Source organism: Scyliorhinus torazame, chromosome 7 (genome assembly GCF_047496885.1).
Source record: "Scyliorhinus torazame isolate Kashiwa2021f chromosome 7, sScyTor2.1, whole genome shotgun sequence".
Taxonomy (NCBI): domain Eukaryota; kingdom Metazoa; phylum Chordata; class Chondrichthyes; order Carcharhiniformes; family Scyliorhinidae; genus Scyliorhinus; species Scyliorhinus torazame.
The window spans coordinates 110490572-110510484 of NC_092713.1; the positions used below are offsets into that span (position 1 = coordinate 110490572).

Consider the following 19913-nt stretch of genomic DNA (forward strand, 5'->3'; position numbering starts at 1 on the left):
GCGGAGTCTGCACGTTCTCCCCGTGTCTGCGTGGGTTTCTTCCATGTGCTCCGGTTTCTTCCCACAGTCCAAAGACGTACAGGTTAGGTGGATTGGCCATGATAAATTGCACTTTGTGACCAAAAAGGGTAGGAGGGGTTATTGAGTTACAGGGATAGGGTGGAAGTGAGGGCTTAAGTGGATCGGTGCGGACATGATGGGCTGAATGGCGTCCTTCTGCAGTGTGTGTTTTATGTTCCATGAATGGTCACTTTTACGTGAAACACGTCCTCTTAACTGGAGAGCATTGCTGTCTGATGTTCCTTGGGAGCTCCTTGGTCCCGTTTTCTGCATTTTACAGTGATAGAGGTATTCCAATGTCTTTTCAAAAAATCCAGATTGGGTCCTGCCAGTAACTTCTTTTGAGTTGTCACATTGTTTGTTTATTCCCCACACCAATTTGTCTCGCAACATGTAGGTTAGAATTCAGAGTGTTCTGTCAGTTTTTGCAACCTGGTCACACATTTCCTAGGGTTCCCCCTGTTGTGTTGAAGTGGTATCTCTGGAGGATGATAGAGGACTTCGGGTCATAGTGATTTCATACTAGGTCCACTAGGTCATCAAAAGTTTGAGTCGGGGTATCTGGATAGGTCAGGCTTTTTATCACATTGAATAGAAGGTCCTGCATGTTGTCAGCATGATTACTTTCTGCTTCTCCTCTCCCACAGTGTTATTAGCCTGCAAGAAGTAATGCATGTGCTCCACATATTTGGCCCAGTCTTCTCCATTAATGTCACAGGGTTCAGGCTTACCGAAGAAAGGCATTTATTTTCCATTTAGTTTTCGAGAAAGTTTGCTCGGAAAACTTGTCTTTACTCCTTGCCGCCAATGAAATAACTTTGCCAAGGCGAGACGTCCAACACCAAACCCTTTTATTCTGGTAATGAAAAAGGCCACTGCCACAGCTTACAACACACACGTCCAAGCCCAAGAACCTATGGAGATGCCGGTCCAGGTTGGGGCAGCGGTTCTAACTTCTCGCCATACATTTCCTATTGGGCAAGCTACCGCCCGCTTAATAGGGGAATTTGTATTTCATGAGATTCACGGGGAGATCCACTGACAATCCCCTGTGTCCATTGTGACCACCATGCCATTGCCCCGACGAAAGAAAATTTAAAATGTATCTTTTGTGGTCTTTTCTCCTATTTAGGAAGCCCTGACTTGGTTTTGCTTAGCAGGAAAAATTCCGTTGGGAGTCTGATTGACAACTTCAGATTTTAATTGATGCACCTAATGTAATAGCCTGTCAGCTTTGAATAGGTGGTTTAACTAATTGCCCAGAAGCCGGAGTTAAAATTTCCAACGATGGGATTCAGATGACATAAGGCAAGGTAGCCTGGCCAATTGTAACTGCCCACCTATCATTCATAGAAACATAAGACCCAAGAGCAGGAATAGACCGCTCAACCCATAAATCTGGCTCTGCCATTCAATAAGATCATAGCTAATCTGGTTGTGGGTTCAACCCACTTTTCTGTTTGTCCCCCCCCCTCCCCAATAAACCTGACTCCCTTGTCTATCAAAAATCAATTTAACTCAGCCTTGAGTAAATTCAACGACCCAGCCTCCACTGCTCTCTGGGGAAGAGAAGTCCACAGGCAGAAAATAATTCTCTTCATCTACTTTGTCAAAAGGCGACCTCTTATTCTTAAACTGGGTCCCCTAGTTCTAGTCTTCCCCACAAGAGGAAACATTCTCCCCGTATCCTACTGCCTCAGGATCTTATATGTTTCAATAAGATCATCTCTCATTCTTCTAAACTCCAACAGGTATAGGCCCAATCTGTTCAACCTTTCTTCATAAAATAAGCCCTTCATCCCAGGAAAGAGCTGCTTCTAATGCAATTATATATTTTTTCAAATAAGGAGACCAAAACTGTGCACAGTACTCCAGATGTGGTCTCAGCAAGGCCCTTTACAGCTGCAGTTAAACTTTCCTACTTTTATATTCCATTCCCCTTGCAATAAATACCAACATTCCATTTGCCTTCCTAATCACTTTCTGTCCCAGCATCCTAACGTTTTGCGATTCATCCCCAGCTGGAGCTAATCTCCGAACCCCAACAAACCCCCAAGTGTCCGAATCTGATCCTAAAAACCCCACGCTCTGTCTCACTGTGATGTACATTCAATGAGGCAGTCACAAGTTTCCTCAGGCAGAAGACAAACTCCTGGAATTTCCAAATGCTGCAAAAACATGTGCTTTCTCTCCACCAATCAGGTTGAGAAACACTGAAATGTACAAATACTAGTCCATCCCAAAATTGCAGCTTAAGGAAGAAGCAGGAGACTGAGAATCTGCAACTGGAAAATGGGAAAGAATCCAAACCTATGTATAATAGACATTTGAAATATAGAATTTACACTGAAGAAATACTTTTGAGTGACAACTTCAGGGGAGAGGAAACCTATCTCTAAATACTTATTTGAAACATTGGACGGGTTCCCTTATCAAAGATGATTTAATTTTAGCTGAATCAACTGCAACATTTTAATTGCATCTTTTTTGTCAATTATCATGACCTTCTCCTCCTCAAGGAATCTCCAACAGTGTTCGGGAATGCCTGAAGGTTGAGATGAAATCACCACAAAGCATAATCCACATATGGCTTACATCATGTTCACTGAGATAATGCAGTGAAGTTAATTTTAGGTATTTTTGATTTATAAGCAGATTAGACCAGCACAGGAATCGACCACCAAGCAATGGATGGCCCTTAACCAGAACCCTATACAGGTACACAACAGGCTCTTTTCTAATTGAAAGTTAAAATTATATAATATTATTAATAATAATAATACACTTTTATTGTCACAGGTATGAAGTTACTGTGAAAAGCCCCTAGTCGCCACATTCCAGCGCCTGTTTGGGTAAGCTGGTACGGGAATTGAACGCGCGCTGCTGGCCTTGTTATGCATCACAAATCAGCTGTCTGGCCCACTGAGCTAAACCAGCCCTAATATCAAATCCTTCTCAACCCTTCAGTTAGATCATAACACAACCAATGCAAAACTAGTTGTCAAACAACATTTTTATGAATGCCTTCCTGAGTGGAACTGAATGTTAGGGAAGACAGTGCTATTAGCAAGATTTTGCCGTTACACTTGCAGTAACATTTTAAGCTTTCACTTTAATTCAGCATTATTCAAACTGGATTTACTACTTTGGGACAAGTTTGAGTTCCATCATAATCCAGGGACAATGACATCCACCATATCTGCAAACCTCTGTATTTGGCTCAGTGACATTTTGAGAGATGAAGCTTACATGGTGAAGTAAACGGCAAAGGGGAGTCCGAAGAGTTCAGAAGAAAGACATTTATTCAGCATAACAGCAGTATGGACACAGGACCCAGTTACACATCTCAGGGTCCTCACTCTATTCTGCCAACTGTTACAGCTGACCTGTTATACTAGTGCTGGTTAACTCACAGCCCAGTTAACACAAGGGAACAATCATCCCCAGCTGAATGAGTCCCATGCAGGGTTATAACACATGGGTATGAAAAGTGCATTGGCTGAGCATAGCTTCTAGGTTTTGCTAAATTAAATAAAGCTGGTTATGGGTCAGTTGGCCTAAGTTCCATGCAGACTCGATGCCAAACAGCATTCTTTTCTGACGCTGTTTTGCATTTTATGTTTCCCGAAGATTCTTAAGCCTCACCACATATCTTTTCAAAAATGAAGATGAAATGTTCGACATTCCACAAAATTGCTACAGTGCAGAAGGAGACCATTCGGCCCATTGAATCTGTATCGATCCTTCAAATGAGCACTCTACTATGTCCTCCCTGCCCGATCCTCATAACCCCATAATATAACTTGCACACCCCTGCACACCAAGATGCAATTTAGCATGGCCAATCCAACTAACCTGCACATATTTGGACTGTGGGACGAAACCGGAGGAAACCCACTCAGACATGGGGAGAATGTACAAACTCCACACAGTCACCAATTAAGGGGCAATTTCACATGGCCAATCCACCTAACCTGCATATTTTTGGATTGTGGGGGCGAAACCCACACAAACACGGGGAAAATGTGCAAATTCCACACGGACAGTGACCCAGAGCCGGGACCGAACCTGGGACCTCTTCGCTGTGAGGCAGCAGGGCTAACCCACTGCGCCACCGTGCTGCCTCCACCTGTACATTTTAATGACCTGATGCGATAGCTATTCCTGATCAATAGACATGATTACCTATGGAATTTGGAATATTTGACTTGATAACGTGCATCAGTTCAGTTTTTGCATCCAGAAGTCGCAGCAGACTGGCAAAGCAGGTGCAGCAGCAAGCTGGATCTTAAAAGCAGGAGTTTCTGTTTCAGGGGGAAGAGAGCCTTAGGCAACAAAGTGCAAGGAAAGCAAGTACAGAGGGACCAAAGGAGGATACAAACCTATTGATACTGCCACGGCAACTAATAGTTGCCTTAATGGTATGTTTTAATGCCATTGGGTAGCATGTATATAGTTAATAGTATGGTTGTTGTAAATGACCATTTGGAGCTTACTGTTCCTATTGTAAGGAATTTGCTAAAATCCTTGTCTGTTTTATGTTTCTCATTTAATCACCATCTTGCTGACTGGTTTTAAAATCACCAATTTCTGGTTTTGAACTGAAACCCCCCCGTACTGCAAGCTGCTATGTGGACTGATCTGGCAGATCCCCTCCGACTCAGTATGCTCTGCGGCATAGTCCATGATGTCATGCTGATCGACTCAAGCGGCTAACCAGCCCATTTGCAATCCGGGCCTTGGACCCATTCTCACTTGGGATTGGTGGAGCTTTTCACAAACTTCTGGATCAGAAGAAGCAAGCCCCATTTTGTCAGTCCTGTGGAAACACAGACAGGAAGTAACTTGAAGGGACTCTCTCTCAGGTTTCTCTCTGCCAGGCGATTTAAGAGGCTCCCAGCCAGACATGTGGAAAGCACTCCTATTTAAAAGACTGTGGACCAGGCAGACCTGTGAAGGGAACGACTGGTTTGAAAGGCTGCAAATAGGTTCTCTCACCAGGTCTGTAACAATTCAATCCTTTGTCTGAATGGCTGGGAAAAGCTCAGTCTGAGAACTCTCTTCATGATACAGCCAGAATCTCTGCACAGAATATCAGGCAGGCAGTTGAACAGCAGAGTGGATGTAAAATCTTCCGTAAACTCTCAGATAGAAAATTCCAGTAATATCTCAGGGAGACTGAGCGTCCATCTGGTGGTCACATGATAGAATTGCACAGACCTGAATCTCCTGTGCAGAGGTGATTTCCCAGTGAAAGACGCGATTCTCCGAGCCCCACGCTGGGCCGGGGAATCGCGCCACGCCACCCCGACGCCGGCCGCGATTCTGTGAGGTGCGGAGAATCGCCGCCATTTGCGTCGGTGCGTTTGACGCGGCGCCGGTTGCGGGCCACTGCACACGGCGGGGCCGCCGATTCTCCAGCCCGAATGGGCCGAGCGGCCGCGCGGAAACGGCAGAGTCCCGCTGGCGCCGTTCACACCTGGCCGCTGCCAGCAGGACCTCTGCGCGAAGGGTCGGGGGGCGGCTTGTGGGGGGGTGGAGGTGGGGAGGGGGGCTCCGTCCCCGGGGGGGGGCCTCCGATGGGGTCTGGCCCGCGATCGGGACCCACCGATCGGCGGGCTGGCCTCTCCCTCCCCGGGCCTACTTTGTTGCGCGGCCAGTCCCTGAACTCCCACGTCATGTTGCGTCGGGGCCGGCACGCTGAAGAAGTCCCCCGCGCATGTGCAGGTTGACACGGCCCAAATGCACATGCGCGGGTTGACGCGGCGCCCTTTTGGCACCGGGAAGGCGAGGCTGGAGCAGCGTGAACTGCTCCAGCGCCGACCCAGGGCCAGAATCGTTAGTCCCCGCGCCCGTTTTGCGCCGTCGTGAAACGCGACGGCGTTCACGATGGCGCGAACACTCTGTCTCCATTTCAGAGAACCGCGCCCTTACTGTCTGGGAGTTCAATGGATGGTAGCCCTTAAAAGATCCAAACTCACTGATGGTTTGCACTACCTTGCATGCTGAAGTGATCACCGCCTACAAGGACCTCAACCTCAGCAGCAAAGATCCTCCAATCTTTCATGCCCTTTTAATCCCCGTTATCTTTAATCCTTCCCCTACCATATGTTTGTCTTGTGTGTGTCTGGGTGGAGGGTGGGACAGGGTTTTGTGAATAGGGAGACTAGTAGACCATTGTTCCATTATTTTGATTATATGTTCATCTTTTACTTTTGTTATAAATAAATAGTTTGTTTATGTTTTACTTATAAAGCTGATGCCTATAATTCATTGGAGCTGCCAAAGGTTAAAGATTTCAGGAAAATACACTATAATTGGTTAATTCATTTATGTTGGGGCTCCGGGGACTGTGGGGCTAGAACTGACCGTACACCCGCCCAGGGTGTCGTAACAATATGCCTAGTGTTTCATTGAAAATACTTTTTTAGTTTCGGACCATGCCCCGCACTGGGTGGAACTGGAGCTGGGAGAGGAGAGGGACCAACGCCCGTTGTGGCGGCTGGATGTGGGACTGCTGGCGGACGAGGTGGTGTGTGGGAAGGTGAGGGGGTGTATCGAAAGGTACTTGGAGGCCAGCGACAACGGGGAGGGGCGGGTGGGGGTGGTATGGGAGCCGTTGAAGGCGGTGATCAGGGGAGAGCTAATTTCCATTAGTGCTCAAAGGGAGAAGACAGAGGGTATGGAAAGGGAGAGGTTAGTGGGGAGATTTTGAGAGTGGACAGGAGATATGCAGAGGCCCCGGAGGAAAGATTACTTGGGGAAAGACAACGGCTCCAGACGGAGTTTGACCTGTTGACCACAGGGAAGGCGGAGGCACAGTGGAGGAAAGCGCAGGGGGTGACCTACGAGTATGGGGAAAAGGCTAGTCGGATGCTGGCACACCAGCTCCGTAAGAGGATGGCAGCGAGGGACATAGGGGGGGTCAAAGATGGAAAGGGAGCCACGGTTCGGAGTGCGACGAAAATAAACGAGGTATTCAAGGCCTTTTATGAAGAGCTGTACAGATCCCAGCCCCCAGCGGGGGAAGAGGGGATGAGACGATTCCTAGATCAGCTGAGATTCCCGAGGGTGGAGGCGCAAGAGGTGGCTGGTTTGGTGGCACCAATTGGGTTGGAGGAGCTGAGCAAGGGTTTGGGGAGCATGCAGGCGGGGAAGGCCCCGGGACCGGACGGATTCCCGGTGGAGTTCTACAGGAAGTACGCAGGCCTGTTGGCCCCGCTACTGGTGAGGACCTTTAATGAGGCAAGAGAGGAGGGGACCCTGCCCTCGACAATGTCGGAAGCGACAATTTCTTTGATCCTAAAGCGGGACAAGGACCCACTGCAATGTGGATCGTACAGGCCGATCTCGCTCCTCAATGTGGATGCAAAGTTGCTGGCAAAAGTGCTGGCCACGAGGATCGAGGACTGTGTCCCGGGGGTAATCCACGAGGACCAGACGGGATTTGTAAAGGGCAGGCAACTAAACACCAATGTGATAATGATGCCATCGGAGGAGGGAGAGGTGGAGATAGTGGCAGCTATGGACGTGGAGAAGGCCTTTGACAGAGTAGAGTGGGAGTACCTCTGGGAGGTGCTGCGTAGGTTTGGGTTCGGGGTAGGGTTTATCAATTGGGTTAAGCTCCTTTACAGAGCCCAGATGACGAGTGTAGTGATGAACCGGCGGAGGTCGGAGTACTTTCGACTGTACCGAGGGACGAGGCAGGGGTGCCCCCTGTCCCCCCTGTTGTTTGCATTGGCGATCGAACCATTGGAGGGAGTCTAATAAATGGAGGGGGGTGGTCCGAGGGGGAGAAGAGCATCGGGTGTCGCTACATGCGGATGACCTGTTGCTGTACGTGGCAGATCCAATGGAGGGATGGTGGAGGTCATGCAGACTCGAAGGGAGTTTGGGGAGTTTTCGGGCTATAAGCTCAATGTAGGGAAGAGTGAGCTCTTTGTATTACAGGCGGGGGACCAAGAAAGAGGGATAGGGGACCTACCGCTGAGGAGGGTGGAGGGGAACTTTCGGTATCTGGGGATCCAGATAGCCAGGAGTTGGGGGACCCTACATAAACTGAATCTGACGAGGTTGGTGGAGCAAATGGAGGAGGATTTCAAAAGATGGGACATGCTACCGCTCTCGCTGGCGGGTAGAGTGCAGTCGGTCAAAATGGTGGTCCTCCCGAGGTTTCTGTTTGTGTTTCAGCGCCTTCCCATCGTGATCACTAAGGCCTTTTTTAAGAAAGTAGGCAGGAGTATTATGGGGTTTGTGTGGGCGAATAAGACCCCGAGAGTAAGGAGAGGGTTCCTGGAACGCAGTAGGGACCGAGGAGGGTTGGCGCTGCCAAACCTGGGGTGCTACTACTGGGCAGCAAATGTGGCGATGATCCGCAAGTGGGTTATGGAGGGAGAGGGGGCGGCATGGAAGAGGATGGAGATGGCGTCCTGTAAAGGAACGAGCCTGGGGGCGTTGGTGATGGCACCGCTGCCGCTCTTGCCGACAAAGTATACCACAAGCCCGGTGGTGACGGCAACGCGAAGGATCTGGGGCTAGTGGAGACGGCACCGGGGTGCAATGGGAGCATCGGTGTGGTCCCCGATCAGGGGTAACCACCGGTTTGTCCCAGGGAAGATGGACGGGGGGTTCCAGAGCTGGCATCGGATGGGGATTGGAAGAATGGGAGACCTGTTCAGCGACGGGATGTTTGCGAGCCTAGGGGCACTGGAGGAGAAGTTCGAGTTACCCCCGGGAAATGCCTTTAGATATATGCAGGTGAGGGCTTTTGTGAGGCGACAGGTGAGGGAATTCCCGTTGCTCCCGGCACAAGAAGTTCAAGATAGGGTGATCTCGGGTGTATGGGTCGGGGAGGGCAAGGTGTCAGAAATACATCAGGAGTTGAAACAAGAGGGGGAAGCGCTGGTAGAAGAGTTGAAGGGTAAATGGGAGGAGGAGCTGGGGGAGGAGATCGAGGAAGGTCTGTGGGCTGATGCCCTAGGTAGGGTAATTCGTCCTCCTCGTGTGCCAGGCTCAGCCTGATACAATTTAAGGTGGTCCACAGAGCGCACTTGACAGGGGCGAGGTGGAGTAGGTTCTTTGGGGTAGAGGACAGATGTGGAAGGTGCTCAGGGAGCCCGGCGAACCATGTCCATATGTTTTGGTCATGCCCGGCACTGGAGGGGTTCTGGAGAGGAGTGGCGGGAGCAATATCTCAGGTGGTGAAAGTCCGGGTCAAGCCGAGCTGGGGGCTTGCAATATTTGGAGTAGTGGATGAACCGGGAGTGCAGGAGGCGAAAGAGGCCGGCATTCTGGCCTTTGCGTCCCTAGTAGCCCGGCGAAGGATCTTGCTAATGTGGAAGGAGGCGAAGCCCCCCAGCCTGGAGGCCTGGATAAATGATATGGCTGGGTTCATAAAGTTGGAGAGGATTAAGTTTGCCTTGAGAGGGTCTGCGCAGGGGTTCTACAGGCGGTGGCAACCGTTCCTAGACTATCTCGCGGAACGTTAGAGGAAGGTCGGTCAGCAGCAGCAGCAACCCGGGGGGGGGGGGGGGGGGGGGACTGCCTGGGAGGGTGGATGAGCAAGAGATAACATGAAGGGTTGGGGAAACTGGCACGTACGGGTGAGGGCCAGTGTACAAAGCTGTGTAAATATATCATTTTGCCATGTGTATATCTTACTCTGCGCGATTTCTCGGGTTTTTTTGGTTACGAGGGGGGGGGGGGGGGTGTTATTGTTTGGAAGGGAGAAAAATTGCGTTAAAAAACTTTAATAAATATATATTTTTTTTAAAGAAATTACTTTTTTAAATATCCAATCAGGGTCTCATTCAGAGAATAAGATCCTGATTTGTGTTCAAGTAAAAGCAAAATATTGTGAATTCCAGAATCAGAAATAAAAAGATAAAATGCTGGAAATACTCCGCAGGTCTGGTGGCATCTCCTGGAGAAACGATTAATGGGCGCCATTCACCCAAAAAATGACTAGTGTCATTTTGGGCAGGATTCCTGCCGAGTGTTGGGCATGATCCAAATCTCTCTCCCTTTTTCTGAGCTTGGGGAGATTCTCACTGAAAAACCCACAATCGCATCATATGCTTGTTCAGCAACGTGTTTCCTGGAGCTCGCAGTGCTGAGAAAAACAACACTATCTAATGTGGCTCCAGTTAGATACGGGGCCTCAGCGGGGATCATGTGGCCAAGGCCGCAGTTAGTCCGGTTTCCTGCACTGAGGAGCTCCGCTCGCTGAAACGTCTCAGTGCAGGAAGAGATTGGGAGGCCATTTTTAAATGGCGTCCCTGATCTCATGAGCCCCCGACATGGTAGGATACCACCCTGAAATGGCGGCATGCACCTGGGGGCCTCCAATCCCCTGGGGGACCCCCATGAGTGGTGTTCTATCTAGTCCCCATTGTGGAGACCAGTACTGTACGGCAACCAGACAAGGTCTCCAAGGTGAAGGGAATAGATTGCAACGCCTTGGTTACCTCAGGGAACTGAATATTAAAGCGAGACTAGCGGTCTCACTAACATGCAGATTTGCAAAACGTGCAAAAATGAAATGGGCAAGTTTTACATTGCGACGTCTCGCAAGATCACGTTAGATCCGGGCAGCAGGTTCTCCTGCCATTTACCAGCCGGTGCGTTTTCGGGAGCAGCGTGCCCGGTAGATCCCACCCTTAGAATTTTTTTCTACAGTGGGGAACTAAAGACGTGGCAAGACCGGCTCTTCAGAGATCAGGGCGCCATTTATCGAAGGATATCCAGATCTGAAAGTTAGTTTGAGGGACCCCCGCACCCACCGGCATCGTGACCCTCCGCAGACATGGGCAACACCCCCAACTCCCAACCCCAGATTGGCAACCTCCCCCCTCTAATCGCCAAATGTCTGTATAGCCTCCCCCAACCCATCCCCCACCCACACCATCGAAGCAGGAGGGTGACCCAGTCCCACACCCATCTATCCTCATCAGCATCAGGGCATCACCCCCACCCCCCAAGTGAGCATGTCCTGCTATGGAGTCACTGAGGCCGCTCCATCTTCCAGGCCACCCACCCTTCATAAACCCGTTCAACCCCCACTTTTCATATCCCCGTTTCATGGGCCTGGACCCCCTCAGGCCCCGCCCCTTGGCACCAGGGCACTGCCATAGTGACACCCAGGCAGCGCCACATTGGCACTGCCCAGTGAGGGCATGATTCAGATTGCTTCAGGCATAGCGGTTTGGGTGCATCCCCTAGTGCGAAACCGGTTTTTGGCCTCTCCCGCTATCGACCAAACTTAACGGGAACAGGGCCGGGTGCAACGTGGTGGAAAAATCACCCCCAATGTTCCAAGTCAAATATGATACGAAGAACCATATACGACTCGAAACTTCAATTCAATTGGTCTCTCCTCAGATGCTGCCTGACCTGCTGAGTATTTCCAGCACTTTATTACAAATTTGCATTTGGTTGACTCAACTAATAAATATTGCTTATTGTCACAAGTAGACTTCAATGAAGTTACTGTGAAAAGTCCCTAGTCGCCACATTCCGGCGCCTGTTCGGGGAGGCCGGTACGGGAATTGATACCGCGCTGCTGCCTTTTTCTGCATTACAAGCCAGCTATTCAGCCCACTATGCTAAACCAGCCGCTACCAAACTGCAATGAGTCATTAAAATGATGGCCAGTGTGAACAAGACAGTAAGGCATATGTTCCATTCTAAATGCTCCATTTCCCACACCTGCTGGATAAGGTTGGTTAAAATTACTTCCAATACCTCTGTATTAGCATCAAAACTGAAGTATCATTTGAAATCTGCTTGATTGGACAATGTTTTCCATTACAAAGACAGATCACTATTCAATGATTGTCCAAATACAGAAAGATCATACTGCCTTTCTTACTCAACTACAAACCATCCTTATATCCACCCTCCGCTGTCTCTTCCACTCTGACCTCCAGCAGTAAGTGCAAGGAGCTCATGATTTCTTTAACTATAAAAATCAAGATAATCTGTTCTGCTACTTCTCTGCCACTTACCTTTGGGTCAAATGTCCCCAAAGGTTCCCCACTGCCCAACTCATGTCTTTGTTTAGATTCTATTCCATCTCCTGCAATGCTCTTTCTGTACTTACAATGTTCAAGAGACCTTCTGCTTTCTCAATCCGAACCTAATTGTTTGCCACTCAACTTTTGTATTGGACCTTATGTGAACTGATCTAGTTAATATTTCCCTTTCGTCAGATACTGTTACCTCTCCCTTCAAATCTGCTATCATTCACCACTCCTGAAAAGACTTATTCTTTATCCCTCATACCTGCAAATGACCACCCAATTTCTAACCTCTCTGTTCTTTCCAATGTCCTTGAACCGATTCTTGCTTTCCAATCAGTGTTCATCATTCCCACAAAATGTTTGAATCCCTCCAATCATGTTTCTGGCCTGACCGTGGTCCAGAAATGGCACTTGCTAAAGTAAAAAAATGACTTTCTTTGTAACTGTGAGCATGATAAACCATCATTCTTCATCCTTTGACATAGTTGACCACACCATCACCCCAATGCCCCTACATCATCCAGGTGGGTGGAACGGTCCTAGCTTCATTCCATTTTGACCTTTCAAATCATAGCCAGGGAACATCCCGCAATGGATTCTCTTCCCACTCTAAAGTTACCCAAGGATCCTTCCTTGGCTCTCTTCTATTTTATCACCCTTCAGTGATATCAACTGAAAGCATCCGGTTGCACACGTGTGTTGTTGGCTGTCAGCTGTATTTCACCACCATCTGATTGGGCCCCTCAACTAATTTGGCACACTGTACGTCTGACATCCAATAGTAACAGATATCTCCTTCAGTTAAATATTGGAAAGACGGAAGCCATGAGGCTGGATTCTAGGGTCGCCGAAGCCAAAATCGCGTTCAGCGATCGGTCGGAGAATCAAAGTTCCTGACCAAATTGGGGGCAGCGCCATTTCGCGATGCTCTGCCCCCTCCAAAGCGGCAAACTCTCCGACGGCCTCAGGAGATTGCCTGAGGCCCGCCCCCCCCCCGATGCTCCGCCCTCGACCGGCCGAGTTCCCAACGGCATGGGTCATGTGTGGTTTCATCCGTCAGGAACTCGGTGTGGCGGCTGTGGACTCAGTCCAGCACCGCCACAGTCGGGGGAGGGCCGATCCGCGGGCAGGGGGGACTTCATCAGGGCCTTGGGGCACTGCGCTGCCATGGACCCGCCAATTCTCTGGGCCGTATCGGCAGCTACAGCCGGGTGCTCTACGCTGCCTTACTGCTAGCCCCCAGCAAAACGGGGAATTGGTGGCCGTTTTATGTCATTTTTCTGGCATAAAAATGCCACCGTTCCCACGCCAGAGTAGGGACATAGTCCCAGAATTGGAGAATCCAGCCTATTGCCTTTGATCCTACTACAAATTCCATCCCCTGCCTGCAATTTATCATCACTTGTAACTGCCTTAAGCTGAGTATTATGACGATAATTCCATCTCCATAAAACTGTTCAACTCTAACCTTCCTTTAACCCATTTGGTGCTGAAACTCTCGACTTGATTATTTGAATACCAGCCTCATCACCCACACTACATAAATTGCTCATCCAAAACTCCGCTATCCATATCTCATTACACTCAAAATCCCACCCACCCATCACCCGATCCTTGCTGATCTTCACTAGTTCCCGATCCAACATTGCCTCCATTTTAAGATTCTCACCTTGGTTTTCAAATTCCTTTACTGCCTTTCCCCTCCCTACCTTTGAAACATCCTCGAGCACTACAACCCTCCGAGATCTTTGTGGTTCCAATTTTGACCTCCTGCACATCTGATACTAATTGCTCCACCATTGGCGACTGTGCTTTTAGCTGTTTAGCTCTTAAGATCTGGAATTCCCTCAAGATGCTCCTAAAAAGCCTACCCGTGATCAAGCTTTTTGGTCATGTTTTCCAATTGTTCCTTCTAATGTTCGATGTCAAAAAGTATCAAAAATGTTTTCCCTTGATATCATTCTTGTTTTCCACATTGTGTTTTACTATGTTAAATGCACTACATAAGTGAAAGTTATTGTTGATTGCTTGGTGTCACTTGGTGAAAGTGAAGAAGGCACTGATGGTACAACTCAGGAATGCTGACTCTTCATGAGACCATAAGATATAGGAGCATATTTAGGCCACTCGGCCCATCGAGTCTGCTCCGCCATTCAATCATGGCTGATATTTTTCTCATCCCCATTCTCCTGCCTTCTCCCCATAACACCTGATCCCCTTATTAATCAAGAACCTATCTATCTCGGTCTTAAAGACACTCAGTGATTTGACTTCCACAGCCTTCTGCGGTAAAGAGTTCCACAGATTCACCACCCTCTGGCTGAAGAAATCCCTCCTCATCTGTCTTTTAAAGGATCGTCCCTTTAGTCTGAGATGGTGTCCTCTGGTTCTAGTTTTTCCTACAAGTGGAAACATCCTCTCCACGTCCGCTCTATCCAGGCCTCGCAGTATCCTGTAAGTTTCAATAAGATCCCCCCTCATCCTTCTAAACTCCAACGAGTACAGACCCAGAGTCCTCATCCGTTCCTCATACGACAAGCTGTGTGTTGCACCATCTCAAAATAGACAATAAACAATTTTGTATTCACTTCTAAATACTAAAAACATGTACAATATTGCATTTATTTTTTTGTTCAGAAACAGCAGAACCGTTAACAAAATGCATAACTGAGACATGTATGAAAGGGTTCTGACCTGACACATCCAAGAAGGTTTGGGCACGCCCAGTGCCAGCACTACTAATTGCTATGCATTCATAAAGCCCTTCGTGTACTGCAGAAACACGAGGGATCTCCAAACCTGCAGTGGCAGATTCCCTTTAAGAGAAAAACAGAGGTAAATTCAGGTGAGCTATAACAAAATCCACAATTGTACCAACAAGAATCTGTTTTGAAAGAGAAAAAAAATGTTAATCTAATAGAACTGCAGTAATAATCAGCCACAATTCATTTTTACATGGTGCCTTCAATGTAATAAAACATCCCAAGGTGCTTCACGGGCTCTTTATAAAGCATAATTTGAGACCGAGCCACATAGGTCAATATTAGGGCGGATGGTCAGAAGATTGGCCAAAAAGGTGGGGTTTAGGAATGGTTTTAAAGGAGAAAAGAGAGAGACACAGAGAAGTTTAAGGAGGAATTTTCAGAGTTGAAATTAAGCACACACACCATGGAACAATTAAAATCACGAATGCTCAAGAGGAATTAGATGAGCACAGGCATCTCAGAGTTATGGAGCTGGAAATAGGAAAAATTGAGGCTGTGGAGACATTTGAAAACAAGGTTGGAAATGTTAAATTTGAGGCGTTGCTTAATGAGGAGCCAATGTAGGTCAGTGGGCAGAGGGGTGAATGGGATGGCACAAGTGAGGACATAGGCAGAAGAGTTATGGATGACTAAAAGTTTACAGCAGATAGAATGGGGAAGGCTAGCCAGGGTTGCATTGAGATAGACAAGACTAGAGGTATCAAATTAGGGTTTTGGCAAAGAGACCAGATGAGGCAAAGGCGAAGTCAGGTGATGCACAGAGATGCAAATGGACAGTGATGCCATTGTTATATAATTGAAAGCTTAACTCAGGGTCAGAAACGTCATCAAGGTCGAGAACTTTTGGTTCTGCTTCAGGCTGTTCCCTGGGGAAGGATGGAGTGAGTAACTAGGGAATGAAGTGTGCACCGCAACTGGAACAAATTGAAATTGTGGCTCATGCAGTACAGGATGTCAAACTGTGAAGAAGTCAAGAAAATGGTTGGTGAGATAAAGCAGTATGTTGTCAGTGTACGTGTGAAAACTGATGCTATGTTTCCAGATGATGTTACCAAGTGGCTGCTTGTAGGTGAGATATAGGAGGTGGCCAAGGATAGATCCCTGGGGGATACCAGAAATAACAGTGCAGGAGTAGGAGGAGAAACCATTGAAACAATTAGATAAATAAGAATGAGGTCAAGTGAATACAGCTGAATTTGAGTGGAGAGAGATACTGGAGGAGGATGATATAGTTGACCTTGTCAAAGGATACAAATACTTCAAAAAGGGTGAGGAGGGATAGTTTAGCTTTATCAAAGCAGTTTGTCACTTTGTTAAGAGTTGTTTGGTTTTGTGACATGGATGGGATTTGAAAGATTCAAGCATGGAGTTCCAGGAAAGATGGGCACAGATTTGGGAGGCAAAAACACTTTCAAGGATTTGAGAGGAAAGGAAGGTTGGGAGATGGGGCAATAGTTTGCAAGGACAGTGGGGGTCGAGGGCTAGTTTTCTGAGGAGGAGAAGGGTGGCGAAAGCAGACTTCAAGGAAAGAGGGACTGTACTTATAGATAGAGGACCATTAACAATGTTAGCTAACATGGGAATCAGGAAAGGGAGCTAAGTGGTCAGCAGTCAGTGGGAATCAATCAAGGGAGCAGGCAGTAGATCTCCTGGACAAGATGAGCTCACAGAGGGTATGTAGGGAGATAGATAGAAACTAGAGGCAGATGTGAGCTCAGGGCTAAGGCAAGGAAGCGCTTCACAGGAAGTATGGCCAGGTGAGCTAGTACGGCTGGGAATGGGTGGAGACAACTAATTGAATGGTCCCGACCTTAGTGACAAACAACTCTTATGAATCTCTTGTACGTATTGTTGGATACGAGGTTGGAAGAAACAGGGAAAGAGATTTAAAATCAGTTTGTAACAATTAAAATAAACCAGGGGTTATCTTTGCATTCCAGGAGACTTCCGGGTGCGGCGATGACCAGCTGAGTCGCACGTTTCGGCAGCTCCCGGTGAAACGGACTTTTGGGCTCTTGATAGGAGCCCCAACAGCAATTTTGACAGCTAAAAACACTGTGTGGTAAACCAGAAGGGAATCCCCCCTGGATACGGATGGAAAAAGGAGGAGAAAGTGGCCAGATTGCAGTGGATCCTTTAGAACAGCAGCAAGGAAGGCAAGCAAAAACCAAGATGGCGTCGGAAGGTGGCAGTTTAACATGGGGCCCTGAACAACAAGAGTCCTTGAAATGCTGTGTGGAAGAGATCAAAAAGGAAATGAAGAAAGAGCTGTTGGCCCCGATACTACAGGCGATCGAAGGGCTAAAGGAGGAACAAAAGACCCAGGAGCGGGAGCTTCGGGTCGTGAAGGCAAAGACAGCCGAGAATGAGGACGACATACAGGGCCTGGTGGTGAAGACGGAGACGCATGAGGCACATCAGAAACGATGTGTGGAAAGGTTGGAGGCACTGGAGAACAACGCAAGGAGGAACAACCTGAGGATTCTTGGTCTTCCTGAAGGTGCGGAGGGAGCGGACGTCGGGGCATATGCGAGCACGATGCTGCACTCGTTAATGGGAGCGGAGGCCCCGGCGGGTCCGTTGGAGGTGGAGGGAGCATACCGAGTGATGGCGCGAGGACCGAGAGCAGGAGAAATTCCCAGAGCCATAGTGGTGAGATTCCTCCGTTTTAAGGATAGAGAAATGGTCCTTAGATGGGCAAAGAAAACTCGGAGCAGTAAATGGGAGAACGCGGTGATCCGCGTTTATCAAGACTGGAGTGCGGAGGTGGCGAGAAGGAGGGCGAGCTTTAATCGGGCCAAGGCGGTGCTTCGTAAAAAGAAGATAAAATTTGGAATGCTGCAACCGGCAAGACTGTGGGTCACATATCGAGGGAGGCACCACTACTTTGAGACGGCGGATGAAGCGTGGACTTTTATTGTGGAAGAAAAACTGGAATGAGTGGGTTATTAAAAAGAACGTTTGAACAAAGTGGTGGGGTGAATGTGGGGGGCAAAGAGGGGGGTTAAAAAGGGGGGAAAGAGGAGTTTTATGTACTAATCCTGCGATGTGGTAACTTTTCTCTCTCCCACAGGTGGTGATGGGGGGAGGAGGGGAGGTGGAGGAGATGGGGCGTTGGCCATTGGGGGCGGGGCCAAGGGAGAAGCGCGGGCTTGGTTCCCGCGCTATGATAATCATGGCGGGAATAGAGAAGCAGGAAGGAGGGGGCGTCGCACGGTGCGAGCCGAGGTCACGGGGGGGAAGCCGAGGTCGGCCAGAGTTTGCTGACTTCTGGGAGCAACATGGGGGGAGTAATTACGCTAGCGGGGGATCTAGCGGGGGGGGTGGGAGGGGGGAATTACTGGGTTGCTGCTGCTGGGGAGAGGGGAGAGCTGGTATGGGGGAGGATGGGCGGGGGGGCACCGCCTGGGGGAGATACAGCTGCGTGGGAACCGGGTGAGGAGCTGGAAAAAGGTGATGGCTAATCGACAAGGGGGGGGGGTAGGAAGCCCCCCAACTCGGCTGATCACGTGGAACGTGAGAGGGCTGAACGGGCCGATAAAGAGGGCACGGGTACTCGCACACCTTAAGAAACTTAAGGCAGATGTGGTTATGTTACAGGAAACGCACCTGAAACTGATAGACCAGGTTAGGCTACGCAAAGGATGGGTGGGGCAGGTGTTCCATTCGGGGCTAGATGCGAAAAACAGGGGGGTGGCTATATTAGTGGGGAAGCGGGTAATGTTCGAGGCAAAGACTATAGTGGCGGATAACGGGGGCAGATACGTGATGGTGAGTGGCAAACTACAGGGGGAGACGGTGGTTTTGGTAAACGTATATGCCCCGAACTGGGATGATGCCAATTTTATGAGGCGGATGCTAGGACGCATTCCGGACCTAGAGATGGGAAAGCTGATAATGGGGGGAGATTTTAATACGGTGTTGGAACCAGGGCTGGATAGGTCGAAGTCCAGGACTGGAAGGAGGCCGGCAGCAGCCAAGGTACTTAAAGATTTTATGGAGCAGATGGGAGGTGTAGACCCGTGGAGATTTAGCAGACCTAGGAGTAAGGAGTTCTCGTTTTTCTCCTATGTCCATAAAGTCTACTCGCGAATAGACTTTTTTGTGCTGGGTAGGGCATTGATCCCGAAGGTGAGGGGAACGGAGTATACGGCTATAGCCATTTCGGATCACGCTCCACACTGGGTGGACTTGGAGATAGGGGAGGAAACAGGAGGGCGCCCACCCTGGAGAATGGACATGGGACTAATGGCAGATGAGGGGGTGTGTCTAAGGGTGAGGGGGTGCATTGAAAAGTACTTGGAACTCAATGATAATGGGGAGGTCCAGGTGGGAGTGGTCTGGGAGGCGTTGAAGGCGGTGGTTAGAGGGGAGCTGATATCAATAAGGGCACATAAAGGGAAACAGGAGAGTAAGGAGCGGGAGCGGTTGCTGCAAGAACTTTTGAGGGTGGACAGACAATATGCGGAAGCACCGGAGGAGGGACTGTACAGGGAAAGGCAAAGGCTACATGTAGAATTTGACTTGCTGACTACGGGCACTGCAGAGGCACAATGGAGGAAGGCACAGGGTGTACAGTACGAATATGGGGAGAAGGCGAGCAGGTTGCTGGCACACCAATTGAGGAAAAGGGGAGCAGCGAGGGAAATAGGGGGAGTGAGGGATGAGGAAGGAGAGATGGAGCGGGGAGCGGAGAGAGTGAATGGAGTGTTCAAGACATTTTATAAAAAATTATATGAAGCTCAACCCCCGGATGGGAGGGAGATAATGATGGGCTTCTTGGATCGGCTGGAATTTCCCAAGGTGGAAGAGCAGGAAAGGGTGGGACTGGGAGCACAGATCGAGGTAGAAAAAGTGGTGAAAGGAATTAGGAGCATGCAGGCGGGAAAGGCCCCGGGACCGGATGGATTCCCAGTCGAATTCTATAGAAAATATGTGGACTTGCTCGCCCCGGTACTGACGAGGACCTTTAATGAGGCAAAGGAAAGGGGACAACTGCCCCCGACTATGTCTGAAGCAACGATATCGCTTCTCTTAAAGAAGGAAAAGGACCCACTACAATGCGGGT

At 48.9% G+C, this 19913-nt stretch overlaps 1 protein-coding gene across 2 annotated transcripts in view; it reads right to left on the reverse strand.

Annotated features, from left to right (window-relative positions):
• The window catches only part of hmcn1 (hemicentin 1), an 838180-nt gene that overhangs the window by 575775 nt on the left and 242492 nt on the right, over nucleotides 1-19913 (reverse strand). For both annotated transcript variants that reach the window (XM_072511251.1, XM_072511250.1), the window contains exon 10: nucleotides 14775-14896. In XM_072511251.1, the coding sequence (XP_072367352.1) occupies nucleotides 14775-14896 (122 nt within the window). The remainder of the gene's footprint in view (nucleotides 1-14774; nucleotides 14897-19913) is intronic.